This window comes from Sapajus apella, unplaced genomic scaffold, assembly GCF_009761245.1.
Source record: "Sapajus apella isolate SASKATOON/1434 unplaced genomic scaffold, GSC_monkey_1.0 scaffold65, whole genome shotgun sequence".
Lineage (NCBI taxonomy): Eukaryota > Metazoa > Chordata > Mammalia > Primates > Cebidae > Sapajus > Sapajus apella.
The window spans coordinates 10,029,758-10,051,538 of NW_022437005.1; the positions used below are offsets into that span (position 1 = coordinate 10,029,758).

The 21,781-nt window shown below is 39.2% G+C and overlaps 1 protein-coding gene across 2 annotated transcripts in view; it reads right to left on the reverse strand.

Annotated features, from left to right (window-relative positions):
• Positions 1-2,928: 2,928 nt before the first annotated feature.
• NAPB (NSF attachment protein beta) overlaps positions 2,929-21,781 on the reverse strand; it is a 44,473-nt gene continuing 25,620 nt past the window's right edge. For both annotated transcript variants that reach the window (XM_032248156.1, XM_032248157.1), the window contains 6 exons: positions 18,446-18,501; positions 18,184-18,268; positions 9,817-9,921; positions 8,175-8,243; positions 7,752-7,802; positions 2,929-5,820 (listed from right to left, as the gene is read on the reverse strand). In XM_032248156.1, the coding sequence (XP_032104047.1) occupies positions 5,710-5,820; positions 7,752-7,802; positions 8,175-8,243; positions 9,817-9,921; positions 18,184-18,268; positions 18,446-18,501 (477 nt within the window). In that variant the 3' untranslated portion in view covers positions 2,929-5,709. The remainder of the gene's footprint in view (positions 5,821-7,751; positions 7,803-8,174; positions 8,244-9,816; positions 9,922-18,183; positions 18,269-18,445; positions 18,502-21,781) is intronic.

Below are 21,781 nucleotides of genomic sequence, written 5' to 3' on the forward strand. Positions count from 1 at the left end.
TTAATGAAGGAAGACTTTCTTCCTAAGTGCTTCTCTTGTTTTAACTTTAGTGAAACCACTACAAGGTGTTTCAGGCTCTGATCACGTTTCACACCTGCCCTTGGAGGTCACAGTACTAATTTACTTAAAATTTAGTTATGACAGTGTTACTGTATCCTAGTTATGTTTACAGAAGAAACAGTGACTGTCACACATCCAGAGGAGACTGAACCTGCCCAGCTGATGTACTCTTTTATGAAATAAAGTCACTTGATCAGAAGGAATTGAAACAGTATTTTGTTACCTACTGGAGGGATTTTTGTCTTGAATTTGTTTCTTTAGAAATTTTACCAAAAAAATGGTGTTAATAAATGTCTGCTTTGTAAAAGTAGTTTTGCAATTAAAAAAAATTTCTGTTATAATTTAGGCTCTGCAGAAACAGGATTCTTAATTGAAACACATAATTTGCTTAATTACACGAATAATGAAATGTAAAATCAGGGTCCATAAGCGTTTAATTTCATACAGTCCTAGGATGAAGCTGTTTAACTGCTCGGATCCCAGTTGGTCTCTGGCAGTGGGATCCTGGAAAGGAGAAATCCTAACCTCTGCTCAGGCACAGGCCGCAACCAGGCTAGGGTGTGAGTAAGTGCTGTGGAGCTCTCTGCCACTTTCTTCAATGTAATGTTAAAGTAAGCATCAAAGATATGACTTCTACTATAAATATTTCTCTGTCCCTAAGAACAGAGAAACCTAACTCTGTAGGAGACTGGTTACAGAGGACCTCCTGGGCGATGCCCCATTCCTCCAAATCCAAGCACAGCCATGCTGAGTGGAAGTGAGGCCACCCTCTGGTTGGTTGGTCCCAAGTGTGTACTGAGGAAAGTGCCCAGGTACGGGTACACTGCCTCTCCCAGAGCCTCAAGAAAGGCCACTTAGGAGCTTACTTCAACCATTTTCTGTGAAATACTGTTAGCCCACACTCTAAAGGGATGTACAGACATTGGTTTTACCAAATTCTTCACTGTCATTTGGAAAAATGGGCCTTTATTTAAGGTGATTTTTACAGAAATGTGATTTTGCTGTAGGTGATTATCCAAACAAGTAAATTTGAGTTTATATTATAATTTAATTTTTAAACTCTTAAACCTTGTCACTCACTCCAAGGAGTTCATTTATGGGAAAGAAGATGGATACTTGTGTATTTAACGAAACATCATGACATTCATGTACTCAGGAGTAACAATATTTCATTTGGGAGGAGGGCACTTTTGCGAAGGGCCTTTGTTCACATGGAGCTGCACAGGAGCAGATGTAACTGAGAAAGCCACACAAGTCAGAGGGTCATCTAGCACAGCAGTCCCCAACCTTTTTGGCACTAGGGACCAGTTTCATGGAAGACAGTTTTTTTCCCAGGTGGGGGGACAGAATGGTTTTGGGATGATTCAAGTGCACTACATTTATTGTGCACTTTATTTCTATTATTATTGCATTGTAATATACAATAAAATAATTATAGAACATCCTATAATGTACAATCAGTGGGAGCCCTGGGCGTGTTTTCCTGCAACTTGACAGTCCCATCTGTGGGTGATGGGAGACAGTGACAGATCATTACAACCTAGATCCCATGCGTGTGCAGTTCAGTAGGGTTTGCACTCCTGAGACTCTAATGTCGCTGCTTATCTGAAAGACGCAAAGCTCAGGCAGTAACACAAAACATGGGAGTCGCTGCAAATACAGATGAAGCTTCACTCACTGGCCGCAGCTCACCTGCTGAGAGGCCCAGTTTCTTAACGCGTTGGGGACCTGTGATCTATCACATCACCCTAAATGAGACTTGGAAATGATCTGCATACCTTTGGCAATCTGTGTGTGGACTCAAGATGACAAAACTAGGCTTTTAAACTGCACGGCGGTATCTTCATTAGGAAAATGATTCTGAGAAGAGCAACTTGATTTATGCTGTGAATGATCAACAACTCAGAATGCCTAGATGGGTCAGCTTGTTCTACCATTTAAGACATTTTGCCAGAAGTGTTGGAATACACTTTAGGACATGCAATCAAGGCTCGATGATAGGATAATAGGATGACCTAGCCTGCACAACCCCCACATGGGTCCTCTTCCTCACCAGAACTTCAGGCCCAGTGGTCAGTGGGGCTGACCCTTCTCCAGGGGCATCTCCTCTCCCTGTACAGATACTTGCAAAATTAAGATAAATGTCTACACTGACCAGATAGCTGAGTAGTACTTTCTTGGGATAGGAGAGTGCCAGGCCTAGGGCTGCCTCACCTCTCTACCTGTCTTCCAGCAACCATGCTTTCCTCAGCTTTATAAGTAACTGTAGACCCTAAAGGATTCAAGGAACGGATGAGAATGTGGGGTCTGCAGAGTTATGTAATTTAGTGGACTGCATCAACAGAAGTAACCAGAGTTTCCTTCTAAACCCTCAGTCTGCAAAACCACTACAGTGCCCTGGAATTCCCATCAAATGACCAGTGCCTAGAGAATATTAACATCTGTTGCCTTAATCCTTTTTTCTTTTTTTTTTTTTGAGATACAGTCTTGTGCTCTGTCGCCCAGACTGGAGTGCAATGGCACAATCTCGGCTCACTGCAACCTCCGCCTCCTGGATTCAAGTGATTCCCCTGCTTCAGCCTTCAGAGTAGCTGCGATTACAGGTGCGCGCCACCACGCCCAGCTAAATTGTTTTTGTATTTTTAGTAGAGACGGGGTTTCACCATGTTGGGCAGGCTGGTCTTCAACTCCTGACCTCAGGTGATCCGCCTGCCTCGGCCTCCCAAATGTTGCCTTAATCTTAATGAGAACAACTTGAAGCAATGGAAGCTACTTTTGACCCATGCCAATTTAGCAAGAAAAGACTTGTCAAAGTATTACTGATAATTTCTACTTTACTGTACAGGTTAAAATAAAACAAACATATTCTTTCTGCTAAGGTAGATTTATTGTTACACATGGTTAGTTTTCATTTGTAATTCCCTACCCCAGAGCAACTCAGGGCTCCATGGGGCAGAAGCCTGCTCTTAGTCATTGCTCACAACACAGCAGGCAGGTCACGGGGGCATGCTTTGCTGCCAGATCCTCCAAAGGAAGTCACAAAGGTTTGCATTTGGACATTCAAATGCACAAAATCAGGAGAAACAAATGCACAAGGGCTGGTGCATATACTTTGGTTACAGTGACGCCACCACACATGGTCATGACTGTGCAAAAATACTGCTTTCAAATCATTAAATAAAAGAACTCACACAAGCTATAAAAATGTTGTCACAAAGCAAACCTTTCCTGTTAGAAATATTAACTGACTTTGACTATGAACTAACTCCAGATTTGCTAAAGTACAAGAATTGTACCATAATTATATTTTGTTCATAAGTAACATTCTATACGTCTTGAAGACCTAGTTCACAGGCATCTTAAAACATGGCACTGTCCTACATCCATGGGACATTTAAAGAAACGAAGTTTGCACACCACTGTCTGGGCTTTTCTCATTCTTTTTTTCATCTTCTGGCAAGTCTATTCCAGCCATTACAATTACTTTCTTTTCATGTGAAATATTAAAAACAAAAATTATTAACCCAGGAGCTGGTCCCAGTGTTTACTGCAATACAAACAAGTGACCCTCTAATTGACACAACAAAATGTTACAAACAGTATTGTTAAAAAAAAATACCCCTCAGACAGGGGTCTGTTGGGGTATCATGATAAAAGTTAAACAGAAACACCCTACAATAAATCATTTGATTTTCACTTTAAGTTGTCAGACCAGAAGATTCTTTAAACAAGAAACAAACTACTTAAGCACTCAGAACCACTCCTCACACCCCATTTTCACACAAGTGCATTTGGCTGGTTGTGGGATATATTATTAGGTAAGAAAACAAAACCCCATTTTTCTCTCTGACCATTTTTTCATAAGAGATTCTAAAAGGGAGTGAAAATATCAACTGGACTCCATTCCAGATCTTACCTCCACAGACAGCCAGCTCTCATTTAAGAATTTCAGAACTTGGAAGGAAGGAGGGGATCCACATTAGATTCTAGGGCCCATGGACACAGCATCCTCATTGCCAACCCCAGTAGACGCTCTGACATCACAGAGCTTCCTGCTCTACCAAGCAGCCCACCTCATGCACATCACCACCATAACTATGGCCAGCAAGTCCTCATGACCACCGGATACAGATCCTCTACGATCTGGCCTTGGCTGGCCCTTCCTACTTCATTTCCTGCTACTTTCTCTTTCTTCCTAGACTGACCTACTCACCATTCCTCAGACACCCTGCACTCAACCCTTGGCCTGGAAATACTCACTCTACTTCAGCGCAATAAAATCCTACCAATTCTAGTTGAGAGCCACCAAATGTGAAAATGTCATTCCAACACTACTTACTACTACCTGACATAACATAGGAAGTTTCGTTATCTGTCATCAATGAAGATCCGTGATATCAAAGTGTCTGCTGGGTTAAGTCTTGCAACAAACACATTTCAAATATAAATCATTTAACTATAAAATATGCAAAAGACATTCAGGGGACGAGTCTATGTCTAAAGCACAATATCACCATATAAAATAACAGAATCAAGTTCATGAATTAAGATAGCACACATGTATTATATAAACCAATTAAACATGACAGAGTTCAAATAAGCCAAAATATTCCATCAGCTAAGAGAACAATCAAGTTCCCTGAGAAACAAGCTGGGGTTCTTGCCCACTTGAGCATAAAGTCTACTCCTGTACCACATTCACCCCACCTAACCCATAATGTGCAATAAATGTGAAAATTACATACATTCATTCTTGAGCTTGACTTAATCTATCCAGCCCTGACCAAGACTTCTCTAGCCATAGCACAGAACACATCACCTCAACGTAGTATATAAACATGAAAATAATGAGCAGGCTGTGCCAACTGAAACACTCTAATGCAGACATAAAGGGATTTTCACTCCAACTACAAGTGAAAACTATCTCCAGAAAAAGAGAAAATTCCATTTCTAATAGATCTTGGGTGTGTGTATGTGTAAGTACAAATCAAATTCCCTTTGACACTCATCCATACAAGAAGCAAGTGCTTCCAGAAAGCTCCTTTCCTCACAGTGTAATGCCTACAGACCCTGGCTATTCTATATTTTTGCCATGCACATGTTAGCATACAGAACAACACAAAAAGCAAAGAAACTAGTCACTAGCACCATCAAAATAATCACAGGATAACAAAAATACAAATGATTTCTAATAAAGTTATAAACTTATTCCTAGTAACTGTCCTGAACTGAACACACATTTAAAGAACGTATCCAGATGCCAAAGCACAGAGATAATGCAAAGCATCTACGAGAACAACTGGGCTGAGTACTCAAGTCCAACAGGAAGGACATAAAAACACGTGGCAACATTAAACACAGGCTCCACAAACACCAATAAAATATGAGGAATAAGATTCTGAAGTACTTCTCAGAAAACGCTGGGGGACCTGATAAGCATGAAACAACCTATCATCACCACAAGATGAACAGGAGCCTCTCCTTCATTGATTTCACAGCAACACAGACTCCACGAGCTTAAACAATACACCGGCCATCTGGCTCATATGCAACAAAATTAAGCCATTAAATGGGCATCCCATAAAGATCACTTGACCCTAAGACAAAACTAAAGAGGAGTTAGCTGCATGCCACGAAGACAAAAACATTTCATTTGAGATCTCCATCTCCTTCTCCGTCCCCTTGGATGGACTTTTTGATGCGAAGCAACATAGTGGTCAGCCACTGATCCAAGCGAGATATTGAGTCAAATTCCTTCACCTAGTATAAAAAAAGAGGAACAGGAATTACCCATATAAATACATTAAAAACACAAAATAATCGTATCCCAAGCTGTTTATACATTTATAGCCATAATCTACTTTCCTCATCATTTGAAATTAATCATTTCAGTTTACAACTTGCTTCATTAAAAAACTGTTTATTTTTTTCATTATCCTGTTACTATTTTGATGGTACTAGTGACAAGTTTCTGGGCTTGACATTTCTGTTTTCAAACGTGTATGATAAAATTCATTAACAGTCATAATTAATGTGACAAAAGAAACAATGTATACAAATTTTAAAGGAATATGAAAAATTAATACTTCACTGAACATGGGAAAACATTAACTGCAGAGTTAGAATGTATGGAAGCGGAATTCCTTTAACACATTTCAATGCATTATCAAAGATTAAAATTACAATAGGATGAAAATGATATGGTAGGCAAAAGTTAGGAAAACATTCCTTTCCACTATTACTCCTGAGCTGTGATGAACATGTTACAGGAGGCTACTGAGAAATTTGCTTGAGACTGGGTATAGTGGCTCATGCCTGTAGTCCTTGCCCGATGGGAGGCCAAGGCAGGTGGATAGCTTAAGCCCAGGAGTTAAGAGACATGGTGAAAACTTGTCTCTACAAAAAATATGAAAAAAATTAAAATTGCTGGGTGTGGTGGTGTGCACCTGTCCTCCCAGCTACTCAGGAGTCTGAGGTGGGAAGCTCTCACCTGAGCCCAGGAGATTGAGGCTACAGCGAGCTGTGATCACACCACAGCACTAAAGTCTGAGTGACAGAGTGAGGCTGTTTCTAAACATATCAAAAAAATTTTTTTTGCTTGATTCTAAACATGAGATGGCAAAAGATGGAAAAACAAACAAATATAAAGAAAAAACCTTCATTTTAAAAAAGATTTTTATTTTTTATTTCTATATTTATTTTTGAGATGGAGTTTTTGCTCTTGTCCAGGCTGGAGTGCAATGATGCAATCTTGGCTCACGGCAACCTCCACCTCCTGGGTTCATGCAATTCTCCTGCCTCAGACTCCCAAGTAGCTGGGATGATGGGCACACTTCACCATACCTGGCTAATTTTTGTATTTTTAGTACAGACGAGGTTTCGCCATGTTGGCCAGACTGGTCTCAAACTCCTGACCTCATGATGCACTCGCCTCGGCCTCCCAAAGTGCTGGAATTACAAGCATGAGTCACCGTGCCTGGCCACCTTCCATTTATTTTATGCCATAAATACAGCAAATTCTCACTACTTAGTTTTTATATTTTAAATTATATTTAACTAATTTTTTTTTTTTTTTTGAAACATAGTCTCACTCTATCACCAGGATGGAATGCAGTGACGCCATCTTTGCTCACTACAACCTCTGCCTCCCAGGTTCAAGTGATTCTCCTGTCTCAGTCACTTGAGTAGCTGGGATTACAGGCACACGCCACTACGCCCAACTAATTTTTATATTTTGAGTAGAGACGGGTTTCACCATGTTGGCCAGGATGGTTTAGATCTCTTGACCTCTTCATCCAGCCACCTTGGCCTTCCAAAGTGCTGAGATTACAAGCGTGAGCCACCACGTCCAGCCTTAACTAATTTTACTTTATACTTATGGGTCAGATTATTTTCAAAAGAAAAAATTAAAACAGCAAATTATAAGAATATATATGGAATATTTGCTCCTGGTTTCACAGCTAAATTAGTTTTGAGTATAAGTCAGGAAACAGCACTGAATACAACTGGAATCTCAGCATGGCTAATGGAACTGTTTAATTTGTGCAATATATAAAAGGTGACCTTTGGAAAATACGACTTAGGTATGCTGGAGTCATGTTCAAACAAATGTTTAGAACTTACATAATGAAAAGAAGTTTCTCTAACTTAAATCTTCAAATAATGTACCACGTCCCAAAAGCATAACTTACTGCTTCAGTGTAAGCTTCACTGTTCTGTTCTTCATGAGCTTCTAGGAGTTTCTGATAGCATAAAAATATTTTAAAAAACACTTCCATAAGATGAAGTCCCATTTCTAAATAAATACTTTAAGTATAACACAGATGTTGCCAAATATTGCATGCAATTGAGGAAATACTCAAATACAAGTCAGGATCCAAGTTAGGGATCTAGCTTTTGTACTAACATTTCTGAGTTGCCTATTGCAGAACAGAACTACATATTCCTGACCTTAGTTGCATTTGAATTACCTATAATGCTAAAGCAGGAAAGTAACAGGGCCCTTCAGTTAGCAGACTTTACAGATTAAAACTTCACCTCATACCCAATCCCACTTAAGTGTTGTCACCTGACAGAGTAAAGGCATTTTTCTTCAAAGTTCTAATATTACTTACTTTCAATAATTTACATTCTCTTGAATCAGTAAATGCTGGAAACATTTCCTCATATTTCTCAAGAGCAAGCTGAAAGAGAAAAACCACTCATCAATATCATACTTACTAAACAAAGCTTTTGACATTCTATCACCTTCAAAGAGGATCTACCTATATCCTATTAAGTGCTGAAGAAGTATATGGTTAAACTCAACAGCAGAATCAACAAGAAAATCTATTCTGAATTTTCCATTTCAATTAATAATTTCTAAACCATTTTTTTTTCTGAGTCAGGCAACTGCAGAAAAGACAGTATAAATGAAAACGAATTCTTGTGGTTTTTGTTTTTTTTTTTTTTTTTTTTTTTTTTTTGGGACGGAGTTTCACTCTTGTTACCCAGGCTGGAGTGCAATGGTGCGATCTCGGCTCACCGCAACCTCCGCCTCCTGGGTTCAGGCAATTCTCCTGCCTCAGCCTCCCTAGTAGCTGGGATTACAGGCACGCATCACCATGCCCAGCTAATTTTTTTTGTATTTTTAGTAGAGACGGGGTTTCACCGTGTTGACCAGGATGGTCTCGATCTCTTGACCTCGTGATCCACCTGCCTCGGCCTCCCAAAGTGCTGGGATTACAGGCTTGAGCCACCGCGCCCGGCGAAAACGAATTCTTAAACATTCACAGAGCAGGTATCTGTGTCCATTTATTAAATGGAGAAGCTCTTAATATAGTCCAGATTCCAAATAAATTACATTTAGCTTCCTTCTTGAGGCTGGCAGAAAGAACACTTTCTCTAAGCAGCTTTAATTCTGCTCTTCCAACCCCAGACACTGGCCACGCCAAGGCTGCCTGTCTTTGCCTCTTGTGCTTTCCAACTTCTTCCCAGTCCTCACTCCAACACCGTTTCTGAGCTTGTTTTTTTGTTTTTAAAAAAGACATTATCCTACTTTTCTCGTTTCCCCTTAGTTCCTTAATTTTTTTTTTCTTTTGTCAGACAGAGTCTAGCTCTGTCACTCAGGCTGGAACGCAGTGGCGCAATCTCTGCTCACTGCAACCTCTGCCTCCCGGGTTCAAGTGATTCTCCTGGCTCAGCCTCCCGAGTAGCTGGACCTACAGCCACCCACCACCACACCCAGCTTACTTTTTTTATTTTTGTATTTTTATTAGAAATGGGGTTTCACCATATTGGTCTGGCTGGTCTTGAACTCCTGACCTCAGGTGATCCACCCACCTTGGCTCCCAAAGTGCTGAGATTACAGATGTGAGCCACCACACCTGGCCCCTTAATTTCTTTAAAGCAAAACTACTAAAGAAAAAATGTGGTTACCAGTGAACATATACATATATTTAAGCCAAAAGCACTAAGTATTCCCCTGCAGTCTCCCATTCAAGTACCAGGCTCTACACTGTTTAGCTTCTGAGATCAGACAAGACTGGGCATGTTCAGGGTGGTATGACTGTTAACTATCAGGTAAGTTTAGAGAACAGCTTTGACAGCTGTTAAAAGATTACAACTGGAACACATACCACAGAATAATACTTATTTTTAGTGTACCCAGTTTATTCTTGTTACTAACATCCAAATGAAATGAAAACAAGAACAAGAGACAATGTGTACATGTTCTTAGGCATGAAACCAGACAATCAGTGCTGAAGGACTCCTTACCTTGGCATTCAACTCATCTACTATGAAGTGGCAGAGGGCAGCTTTGAAGAAGTAATCCTTTGCACTGTACTTCAACAAAGGATTATCCATTGTGTTTGCCCCAACCTAGGCACAGAAGAGAGGTTAAATTTAAAAGGTTTACCCTCATATCAGGCAAAGTAATTCTCATCTGTTGTCCTTTAGAAAATAATTACATATGTTAGTTTAGCTATGAAATATATTCTTTTAAATCAATACACAGAGTAGAAATTTTACTAGACAAGACCGTTAAATACATGAACTCTTAACCAGTTAAAAATGGCTCAGAAGAATTCTGCTTCCAAGAAGATGGAGTAAACATCCTTTTCCCTATTCCTCCCACTAAGCGCTACTAAAAGCCCAGGACATTTTCTAAAAAACAAACATCTGTGAAAGGTGGTTAGAGAATGGCAGACCAGTTAGGAACGAAAACATGGTGAATTCCCTGGGGTTTCTTGTCCCTTCCTATATCCACGGCAAGAAACTGAGGAATCAGCAACCCAGAAATGCCAGTATGCACAGACCAAAATAACAGACAAAAGCTGCTCTCTCTGGCCAAAGGACTAAAAAGGGGCACATCAGCAAGAGAGAAAACACTTAAGACAATAACTGCTCCACTCCAGCCAAACACCACAGAAAAAACTGAGGCTCTAACCCCACTGGCACCATCAAAGGCTGAAGAAGGAGTCCTGACATCTATTCTTGAAAGACTGTAAGAAGGACCCTAATACCTCTGCTGAGGAGCTTCAGATAAGGCCAAATAGGGAGCTGAGGCTTCATAGCCACCCAACACCCTGCCACTAAGGCAGTGCAGACCACACTGGGAGCCTGCATCCTGTCTCTACCCAGAAGGAGTGAGGTACTCCTTTCCCCAGCTGATGTGCTGTCAGAAGAGGTCTAGTGAAAGGTGAAGACTTTCACCATCACCAAGAACAAACCAGCACTGTGCTGGCAGAAATGGATAAGAAGAGGGGATGCCACTTCTGCCCAGGGCTGACTAGGCCCCTCAGGTGTCAGCAGAGACCTGGTGGGGAGCTGACACTTCTACCTCCACCTGGCAGTAATGAGGCAACATCCTCAGCTCACCCAGCCAGAGGAGTGTCAAAGAACACCTGATGAAAGAGAAGTTTTAAATAAGACCCAGTCTCATAACCTAATGTGCAAATGCCCTGTTTTCAATCAGAAATGACTCATAATACCAAACACACAGGAAGATCTCAGGCTAAATGAAAAAAGACCATTAACAGATGATAGTTCCAGATGATGGAAATGTACAAAATATCCAAGAAAGATTTTAAAGCAGCCCTCATAAAAATGCTTCAACAAGCATTACAATAACACATGAAACTAATGGAAAATAGAAATCATCCACAAAGAAAAAGCCACAGGAAAACAAACAAAAAAAAAACAAGACATAAAGTAAAAACAAATGAAAACTTCAGAACTGAAAAAAATAGTACCATACATAAAAAATAGGTGGGCTCAATAGCAGGATAAAAGGGACAGAGGAAAGCAGCAGTGAATGGAAGACAACAACGGGAACAACAAAGAGAAGACAGACTGACAAAAAAAACCGGAACATCAAGGACCGTTTCTCATCAAGGGTGAGAAAACAGTGTCTTACTTCTGTGGCATCTGTGTTCTAGATGGGGAGAAGAAAGAGAAAGGGACTGTCTGAGTGCCATGGTTCACGCCTGTAATCCCAGCACTTTGGGAGGCCAAGGCAGGTGAACTACTTCAGGTCAAAAGTTTTAGCCCAGCATGGCAAAACCCTGTCTCTACTAAAAATCCAAAAATTAGCCAGGCATGGTGGCGAGCACCTGTAGTCCCAGCTACCTGGGAGTCTGAGGCAGGAGAATTGCTTGAACTTGGGAAGCAAAGGTTACAGTCAGCCAAGATTGCGCCATTGCACTGACGTGCCTAAGCAACAGAGCAAGACTCAGTCTCAGAAAAAAGGGGGAGATGCTGAAAAGTACTTGAAGAAATAACTGCTAAACAATTCTCAAATTTGACAAGAAACATAAACCTACAGATTCTGTAAGTTTAAACTCAAATAGCCTAAAACCAAATATATCTATTCAAACCATATTATAATTAAACTTCTGAAAACTAAAGACAAAGAAAAAAATTATGAAAGTATCCAGAGAATAACACCTTTTTTATAGGGAAAAAACAAGCTGAATGACAGCTGATTTCTCATCAAAAACCACGGAAGCTGGCTGGGCATGGTGGCTCATGACTGTAATCCCAGCACTTTGGGAGGCTGAGGTGGGTGGATCACTTGATGTTAAAAGTTGGTAAAACCAAGGAAGCCATAAAGTACACTTTTTTCAAACCAAAGGAAAAGGACAATCAACTTAGGCTTGTACTCCCAGAGAAACTACGTTTCAGAAATGAAGGCAAAATCAAAACATTTTGAAATAGAGGAAAATTAAGAAAATCTGTCAGCAAATCTACCCTAAAATGACAAAAGAAGGTTCTCTAAGTAGAAAGGAAACAGTAATTTTGGAACATCCAGAAGGAAGAAGGAACATCATAAGCAAAAATATGGGTAAATATAACAAGCTTTCCTTCTTGAGTTTTCTAAATTATGTTTGTTGGCTGAAACAAAAATTCTAACATTGACTCCTGTGGTTCTAAATGTATGTAAAGGAAACATTAAGACAACTATATATTGAATAGGGAGAGTAAAAGAACAGAAAGAGAGGAAAGATTTCTATATTTCACCAGAACTGACAAAATGATGACACCATTAATCTGTGACAAAGTTATGTAAATATAATGTAATATCTAGAGCATTTAACCACAAAAGCTACACAGAGACATACCATTGATTCTCCAACAAGGGTTTGAACTGTGTGAATCCACTTATACATGGACTTTTTCAAACAAACGTGGATTGAAAATACAGTATTCTTAGGAATTCAACACCCACATAAATGGAAGGCTGACTTTTTGTATATGTGAGCTCCACAGGGCTGACTGTGAAACTTGACTATGCACAGATTTTGGTATATGAGAGAGGTCCTGGAATTAATACCCTGCAGACAATGAGGAATAACTGTACTTAGAAACACCAGAAAATCAAGTAGACTGGGCATGGTGGCTCACGCTTGTAATCCTAGCACTTTGGGAGGCCATGGTAGGCAGATCACTTGAGCTCAAGGTGTTCAAGACCAGCCTGGGCAACATAGCAAAACCCCATTTCTACAAAAAATAGCCAGGTATGGTGGTGCATGCCTGTACTCCCTGCTATTCTGGAGGCTAAAGTGGGAGAATTGCTTAAGCCTAGGAGGTGGAGGCCACAGTGGGCCAAGACTGCACCATTCCCTGCAGCCTGGGTGCAGAGTGAGGCCCAGTCTCAAAAAAAAAAAAAAAAAAGCAACTCACAAAAAGGTTGGAAAAAGAAAACAGAGAAACAAAAAGCAAAGAACAAATAGAAAGCAGAAAATAAAATGGCAGAAGGCAGAATTAAGCCCTAACATACAAATAACTTCATTGGCACGGTGGATTAAAAAACAGGATCCAGAACAGGTGCAGCGGCTCACACATGTAATCCCAACACTTTGGGAGGCCGAGGCGGGCAGATTACTGAGCTCAGTTCGAGACCAGCCTGGCCAACATGGTAAAACCCCATCTCTACTAAAAATACAAAAACTAGCCAGGCGTGACAGCACATGCTTATAATCTATTCGGGAGGCTAAGGCACAAGAATCATTTGAACCTGGGAGGTGGATAGTTGCAGTGAGCTGAGATCAAGTCACTGCACTCCAGCCTAGGTGACAGAGCAAGACTCTGTGAAAGGAAAGGGAAAAGGGAAAGGGAGAAGAAAAGAAATAAGATCAGCAAGTTTATAAAAGAACTTAACAATGCCATCATCCAAAAGCAGCTAATCAACGTTTATAAACATTACCCAGTAACAGCATAATTGTTACAGAATATCCAGGAGACGGGAGAGACCAATGGGTGAAACAGGGGGATTTTATTAAGGTGGCCACTGGCTCAAAGGATTAGCATCCCAAGTCTGAGCCCGGAAGAAAGAAAATCGGGTACTTTTATACATCCAGGATGATGTAGCAGCTAACAGGTTTACAGGAGTCAGAATCAAGAACAGTTAATTAATTTGTAACATGTCTTATGATGTACATTACATTTGAAAAATGGCATTTTGAGAAACGCATTGTACATTCTTTGGGTATTATCTTGCACTGTGCTCTTGCAGCTGGTTAGCAAGAAAAACAGGAGTCTTGACATGCCTGGGAACTTTGCTGAGAATGTGGGGAGAATAGATAAAGTAGGTTTTACAGGGAGTTAGTTACTTTTAAGCAGAGCTAGGGGTTAGGTTTTATATTAAACAGCACACAACACAGCAAAATTTATTATATAGCAACTACAAATTATAAGGTTTGGTTTTTACTATTATTGCCATTATTTCTCTTTTTCATAATCATAAAACATATGCCAAGACACACCACTTTCTAGGCCATAAAACAAATCTCAACAAATGTGTAAGAATTAAAATCACACAAAATATGTTCTCTAACCACAATGGAATCAAACAAGAAGTCAATAACCAAAAGATTACAGAAAAATCTCCACTAAACACTTGGAAATTAAATAAAACACTACTAAATAATCCATGGGTTACTGAAGTTTCAAGGGAAATCAATAAATACAACTAACTGAATAAAAATAAAAGTATGATGACATAATAAAATTAGGAAGTAAGCCAAACCTGTGAAAGGGTAACACATGCATACATAATAAAGATGAAAATCAGCAAGCTATACTTCCACGTCAAGTAGCCACAAAAAGAGCAAAACAAATCCAAAGGAAACAAAATGGAGGAAATAACAATGAAAACAAAAATCTGAGGCCAGAATTACCTTGATTCCAAAACCAGATAAAGAGATCACAAGAAAAGAAAACTAACAATCAATATCCTTTATGAATATAGATATCAAATCCTCAACAAAATGTTAGCAAACGAATTCTGGCACTTATAAAAAGTGAAGTCAGCCACAAAGGTAGTCAACATCTATGTCACTGGTTCCCAATAAAAGCTCAGGACGTTGGTTTAGGGGAGCTTCCCTGGCTGGCAGTAGTCTCTGCTTATTTTCACCCAGCACTGTTGGGGAAGTAAGCACTATTTATGTAACTCCACTGAGACAGAACAAGTGAAAGCTCTTCCTGGAAGTCTTCTGGACTCTGCCCTATGAGTCTCTCCTTTCAATGATTTTAATCTGTGCCCTTTTGCTGTGATAAACCATAATTGTGAGTATAACAGCTTTCAGTGGGTTCTGTGAGTTTGTCTAACGAATTATTAAACTTGAGGGTGTTCTTGGGAAACCCCTTAAAGTTTGCAATGACCAAGTCGAATTTATTCCAGAAATGTAAGGTTGGTTCAACACATGAAAATCAGTCAATGTAATATACAATGTTACACTGATCAGGACATATGCTAACTCAATAGATGCAGAAAAAACTTCGACAAAGGACAAAAACCATATGCTTATCTCAACAGACACAGAAAAAAGTCTGACAAATAAAGGACAAAAACTATGTTTATCTCAATAGACACAGAGAAAATGTCACAAAATCCAATACCCTTTGATAATAAAAACACTCAACAAACTAGGAAGAGGGGGAAACTTCCTCAAACTGATAAAGGCATTTACGAAAACCACACAGCTAATATCCATATCATACTTAATGTGAAAGACTAAACGTTTTCCTTACAAGATCAGGAACAAGACAAGGATGTCTGCTCTTGTCACTTCTATTCAACACTGCCCTGGAGATTCTAGCCAGGGCAACTGAGAAAATGAAGTAAAATACATTCAGACTGCAGAGGAAGAGGTAAAACTATTGTTATTTTCAGGTAACACGATTTTGGATATAGAAAACCTAAGGAATCCACATTAAAAAAAACCTATTAGAGCTAATAAACAAGCTCGGCATGGTTGCAGGACAAAAAATTGATATAAAAATTCAACTGTATTTCTATACACTAGCAATTAACACTCTTAAAAGGAAATTAAGAAAATTCAATTTGTAGTAGCATAAAAAAAATAAAATACTTTGGAGTACAATTCACCCATAAAGTACAAAGCTTGCACACTGAAAAGTACAAAACATTGTTGAGCAAAATTAAATGCTGATCTAAATAAATTTAAAAAGCACTGTGTATTCATAGACTGTCAGAGTTAGTATTGTTAAGATGGCAATGCTCTTTGTGATAACTGATTTTATGTGTCAACTTGAGTGGCCTACAGGGTGCCCAGATATTTGGTGTTATTCTGATTTGTCGGTGGGGTGTTTCTGAATGAGATTAACATTTGAATCAGTAAGATGAGTAAGCAGATTGCCCTCCCCAATGTGGGTGGGCCTCATCCAATCTAATGAAAAGCTGAATAAAACAAACGGTAGGGAGAATTCATTCTCAATGCCTGTCTTAGAAGCAGGACATATAGTCTCCTTCTTCAGACTTGGACTCAGACTAGAACTTACACCATCAACTCTCCTGGTTCTGAGGCCTTTGGATTTGGGCTGGAGCTATGCCATTGGCTCTCCTGGTTCTTCAGACTGGAGATCTTAGGCCTTCTCAGCCTATACAATCAAGTGAGTCAATTCCTTACAGTAATTTCTCTCTCTAAACACACACACACACACACACACACACACACACACACACACACACCCCTACACCTCTTACTGATTCTGTTTCTCTGGAAAACCCTAAAACATTCTCCAAATTTATCTACACATTCCATATAATCCCTATCAAAATCTAAGCTGGATACTTTGCAGAGATTGACAAGCTGATCCTAATATTCGGATGAAAATGCAAGGGATCAGGAATAGCCTAAACAATTCCAAAAAAGAACAAAAAGTTGGAGGACTCACATTTCCTGACTTCAAAACTTACTGTAAAATTACAGTAATCGAAACAGTGTAATACTGGCATAAAGACAGATAAATAGACCAATGGAATAGAGGGCCCATAAATAAACCCTCATACAGTGAAATAATTTTCCACAAGGGTCTTAATGCCATTGAATAGTTAAAAGGTAGCCTACTCAACAAATGATGCTAGAAAAACTGGATATCCATATATAAAAGAATACAGTTGGACCCTTACCTCATACTATATATAAAAATTAACTCAAAATGAATAAAAGACCTAAACCTAAGAGCCAAAACTATATAATTCTTAGAAAAAAACAGAAGGGAAAAGCCTCATGATATCAGATTTAGTGATTATTTCTTGTGCATAACAACAAAAGCCAAAGAAAAAAAGACAAATTGGACTTCAAAAATATTAAAGACTTCTGTGAATCCAAGGACATTAATAACATAGTAAAGAGACAACGTACAGAATGAGAGTAAATACTGCAATGCAAATCACCTGTCTGATAAGGAATTAATATCCAGAATATATATTATTTTAGAATACTTAAAACTCACCATCAAAAAACAAAAAACTTAATTAAAATCCGGAGAAAGTACTGGAATAGACATTTCTCCAAAGATACATAAATGGCCAATAAGCAAATAAAAAGATGCTCAACATCACTAGTCATTCGAGAAATAACAAGAAAAAACAGAATGAGACAACATTTCACACTCATTAGAGTGATTATTATTAACAACAAAAAAAAAACAAGCATTGGTGACGATGTGGAGAAATTGAAACCCTGTGCATTGTTGGTGGGAAGGTGTAATGATGTAGCCATTGTGAAAAAGTCTGGCATTTCCTCAAAAAGTTAAACATGGACTTACCACATGGCCCAGCAATTGCAATTCTATTCCCAGGTATATAACTAAGAGAACTGAAAACACCCCCACAAAAACTTTAACACAAATGTTCACAGCAGCATTATTGATAATAACCCCAAAGTGGAAAAACCCCAAACATCCATAAATTAATAAATAAACAAGGAGGTATTACTCAGCCATGAAAAACAATGACATACTGACATTTACGATGACACAGATGAACCCTGAAAGCAATACACTAAGTGAAAGAGGGCAGTCACAAAAGGCCACCTTGTATTTGATTTCATATATATTCAAGGTTCAGAACAGACAAATCCATATAGTCAGAAAGTAGGTTGTGTCTTCCAGGGACTGGAAGGAGAGAATGGACTGCTAGGCTTGTTCTGGGGATGCTGAAACTGTTCTGGAATTAGGTGGTAACGACAGTTACACAACTTTGTGAATAGACTAAAAACCACTGAACTATACTCATTACATGATGTGTGGATTATATCTCAATAAAAAGAAAAATAAAAAGCTTAAAAAAATGACTCAGAAAATTTCTCTCCGAGAAAACAACGATATCCTCACCTGCTCATAGATCTCGATGGCCTTCTGGTACTGCTCAAGCTGGGCAGCATATGCTGCCACCTTCAGCAGACACTTGTTTGCTGAGCTGAAATCAAGAACAAAAGCAGAGTGAATAACCAGCCAATGGAAAAATAAAAGATGTGTGTTGGGCCTTAGTACATCTTCATTTGGTATAGTCAAATACACTCACAGAGAATGAAGAAGTATCTTTCATCACACATAATAAAGCCTATTAAATTATATTAAGAAAAGTAATACTTGCCTGTTGGACTCTTCTCCTTTGTAATAATCAGCAGATTGTTCATAATGTGCAATAGCCTGAAAATATACATATTTTATTCACACACAATTTATTTGGAGAGGTGCATTTTAAAACTAAATTTGCATAGATATTTTTCTGTAAATAAATCTACTCCACCAGTAAACTTTTCACAACTCAGCCTACTTTCTTTAGGAAATACAAGAAAGCATGTAAGCAGAATGCTTGCTGGCCATCAAACTCTGTTCCTCCCTCCCCATGTGGTATATGCCCAGCTACCCCATTTCCTCTGCTTCCTCTATAGTAAGGGGCAGCCCGTGACTAGTTCTTTCCAGCGGAATGTAAACAGACATGCAAGGGGCCATATATCTCACTTTGCATCCTTCTCCAGGCCTTTTCCACTTCCCATGAGATAGGATGGCAATGACCAAGTCCAGAGTGACACTGGAAGCTAAACATCGAAATAGCAGAACTGTCAGGCGGGTTCCTAAATAACTACAGAGGACGCCACGTACTTCCCATCCCAGTGTCCCTACCACTGTCAAACTCTCAGCAGCCACACTGGATTGTCATTTTAGAGACATATGAAGCCCTAATTACACTTTAGGTCTATGACTTGCAGCAAAGACTACTACTAATACCTTAAGTGTCACCTAGAATAAGGGTGTTGCCTTCAATCTAAAATACATGGCATTAAGTGGAGAGGAAACAGAGGTTACAGGCCAGAAAGCTAGAAGTCCCTGTCATGCTGTGATGGAAGGCAGTGAAATCAAGCATGTGACAACTCAGAAAAAAGAATACGTGCCTACCAAAACTAAGCAAAATGGCCAAGAAGAGGCAGATGATAGCATGTACCACGATTTTTAGCACAGTTTTGTGAGTGCTGAACTCTGGAAAGAATCAGCTGGTTTGTAGACAGTTGCAAAAGGGAGTAGACAATGTCTAGAAATAAGGCTCTCCTAAGATTGAAAAAAGCTTCTATGCTCCAAATAACAAGAGGTAAGTATGAACAGTTCTTGAAACCAGGGCTCTAGCAAAGTTTTCCTCTAATAGGTCAAACAATAAATAGTTTAGATTTTGTGAGCTATACAATCTTTGTTGCTATTCAGCTCTCTTGTAGCATAAAAGCAGCTATAGACAATACATAAATTAGTGTGGTTGTGTTCCAATAAAATTATATGAACAATGAAACTTCTGATTTCATATAATTTTTACGTGTTACAAAATACTTTTTTGTCTCAAGGATCAAAAACTGTAAAAACCATTTTTAGTGTGCAAGCATATAGAAGCAGGTAGTGGTTTTGCAGACTGCTTGAATTACAAAGGTTTCCCAGCAAATGCAAATGAGGGAGCTAGCAGTCTTCGAAAATCAGATTAAAGGTGCTGTCTTCCTGCCCAAGCCCATTAGTTCAGTGGCTTCAAGACAGTTCCTAGGAGTTAGAAGACAGCCACAGGGACAAGAAAACAAATAAAACAAAACAGGCCATGGAACTGTGTTAGAAAATCACTTAGACCCATCAAACCCCAGGCCCCCACCACCCTGCAGACGGTGGTGGTGATAACCAAGAGCAGAAGCAGAGCTACCAGAAGGCCACAAACTGGAAGTGACAGAGCCAACATCAGCCTCTCTGGACTGCAGAAGACCCCTCCTAGAACATTCACACTGAACAGTTCTGTGAAAAACAGGCACTTATACTGTGTTTATATGACTATATTTTGGATCCATGATTTCAGTCATTTAGCATAACCTAACTAATATGCTTCCCAAACACACATATTTTTAAGCATTATTTATAAGAGGACAAAAAGTAGAAAAAATTTAAGTGGTTAAATATAATGGGATACTGTGCTATGATTAGAGGTAATTGATGGAAAGTATTAATATAAAAAGTTTTTCTTTCTTTTGAGACAGGGTCTCATTCTGTTGCCCTGGCTGGAGTGGCATGAACAAAGCTCACTGTAGCCTTGACCCCCTGGGCTCAAGCAATTCTCCCACCTGAGCCTTCCAAGTAGCTGAGACTATAGGCATATGTCACCACGCCCAGCCAATTTTTAAATTTTTCATACAAATGAGGTATTTTCATGTTGCCCAGGCTGTTCTCAAACTCCTGGGTTCAAGCCATCCTTCCATCTTGGCCTCCCAAATGCTGCAATTACAGGCATGAACCATCATATGCCTGGCCTTCATGGAATATGAATTTTTAAATGCAGCTATAAAAGAATAGGGACGCTCTGGTCCTCTTTTCTGCAAATACTTAGTAACATACAGAAATAGTCTGGAAGCAAACATTTCTTTGGAACACCAGTCGGAGCTGTCACGTACACACGCGTGGGATTACCTGATGAAGGTATATCTCCTCCCACTAAAATGTGAGCTCTGTGAGGGCTGGGCCCATGGCTGTTTGGCTCATCATCACAGCCCCGAGCCTAGCATGATGCCTATTACAAAAGAGGGTACTTAGTAACAGATGCTAAGTGAATGAAGGCAAAGTGCATCACAATGAAGGCTGCCTACTAAACTATTGCCAATATCATGATTATGTGGAATGCTCAGGAAATGAAAGTTTTTCAGTGAATTTATGATTAATCAATAACCTCCTTTCAACTAGCCTCATTCTCTAAAGTGCTTAGCACCCTTTCCTATCATAATAAACTAGGTAAGTCATGATAATCCTGACCAAATCTTTCTGTGAAGAGTACTGGATTACATAACCTCTTTTCAGGGTAGAGTACAGCTACTTATCTTCCTAATTCTTATAGCACCAGAACTCAATGAATAAATAGGGCTGGGTTAAACCATATGTAACTGCTGCTTTGTAGATAAAAAAGAAAAGGCTAGATGTTGACAATTTGGTGTAACTTAACACTTTACCAAGAATGGTACAGGCTCTTTAGAATTTTAGAGATGTAAACTACAGCTACATTTATCATAGTGAAAGAAAAAATTTCAAGTTTGTTTTTTAATAATGCTAATTAAAACCAATCATTAAATTCCATAGTTTTCCCAAGTTGTGACAGATTGTTCTTGAAAAAAAAGCACAATTCGCTGGTTTAACAGAGAAGTTTCAGGGAAGAGACTAGCCACGCATTACCTCTAAATGTTCACATCTCGTTTGGAATTTTAACATGTAGTAAAATTTACCAGCTACAAGCAAATCCTTACACACCAGAAATCAGCCCACCTATATATCTGACAATCCCAAGGACTATAATAAATGTCAAAAGCACAGCCACCAGTAACAACAGCACACGTAACAATAAATCCAGAAACTAAGACCAGCTAGTTATCCTGTTATTTAAGTAGAGGGCCAAAGAGGTCACGACATTTCCACTTGGGGC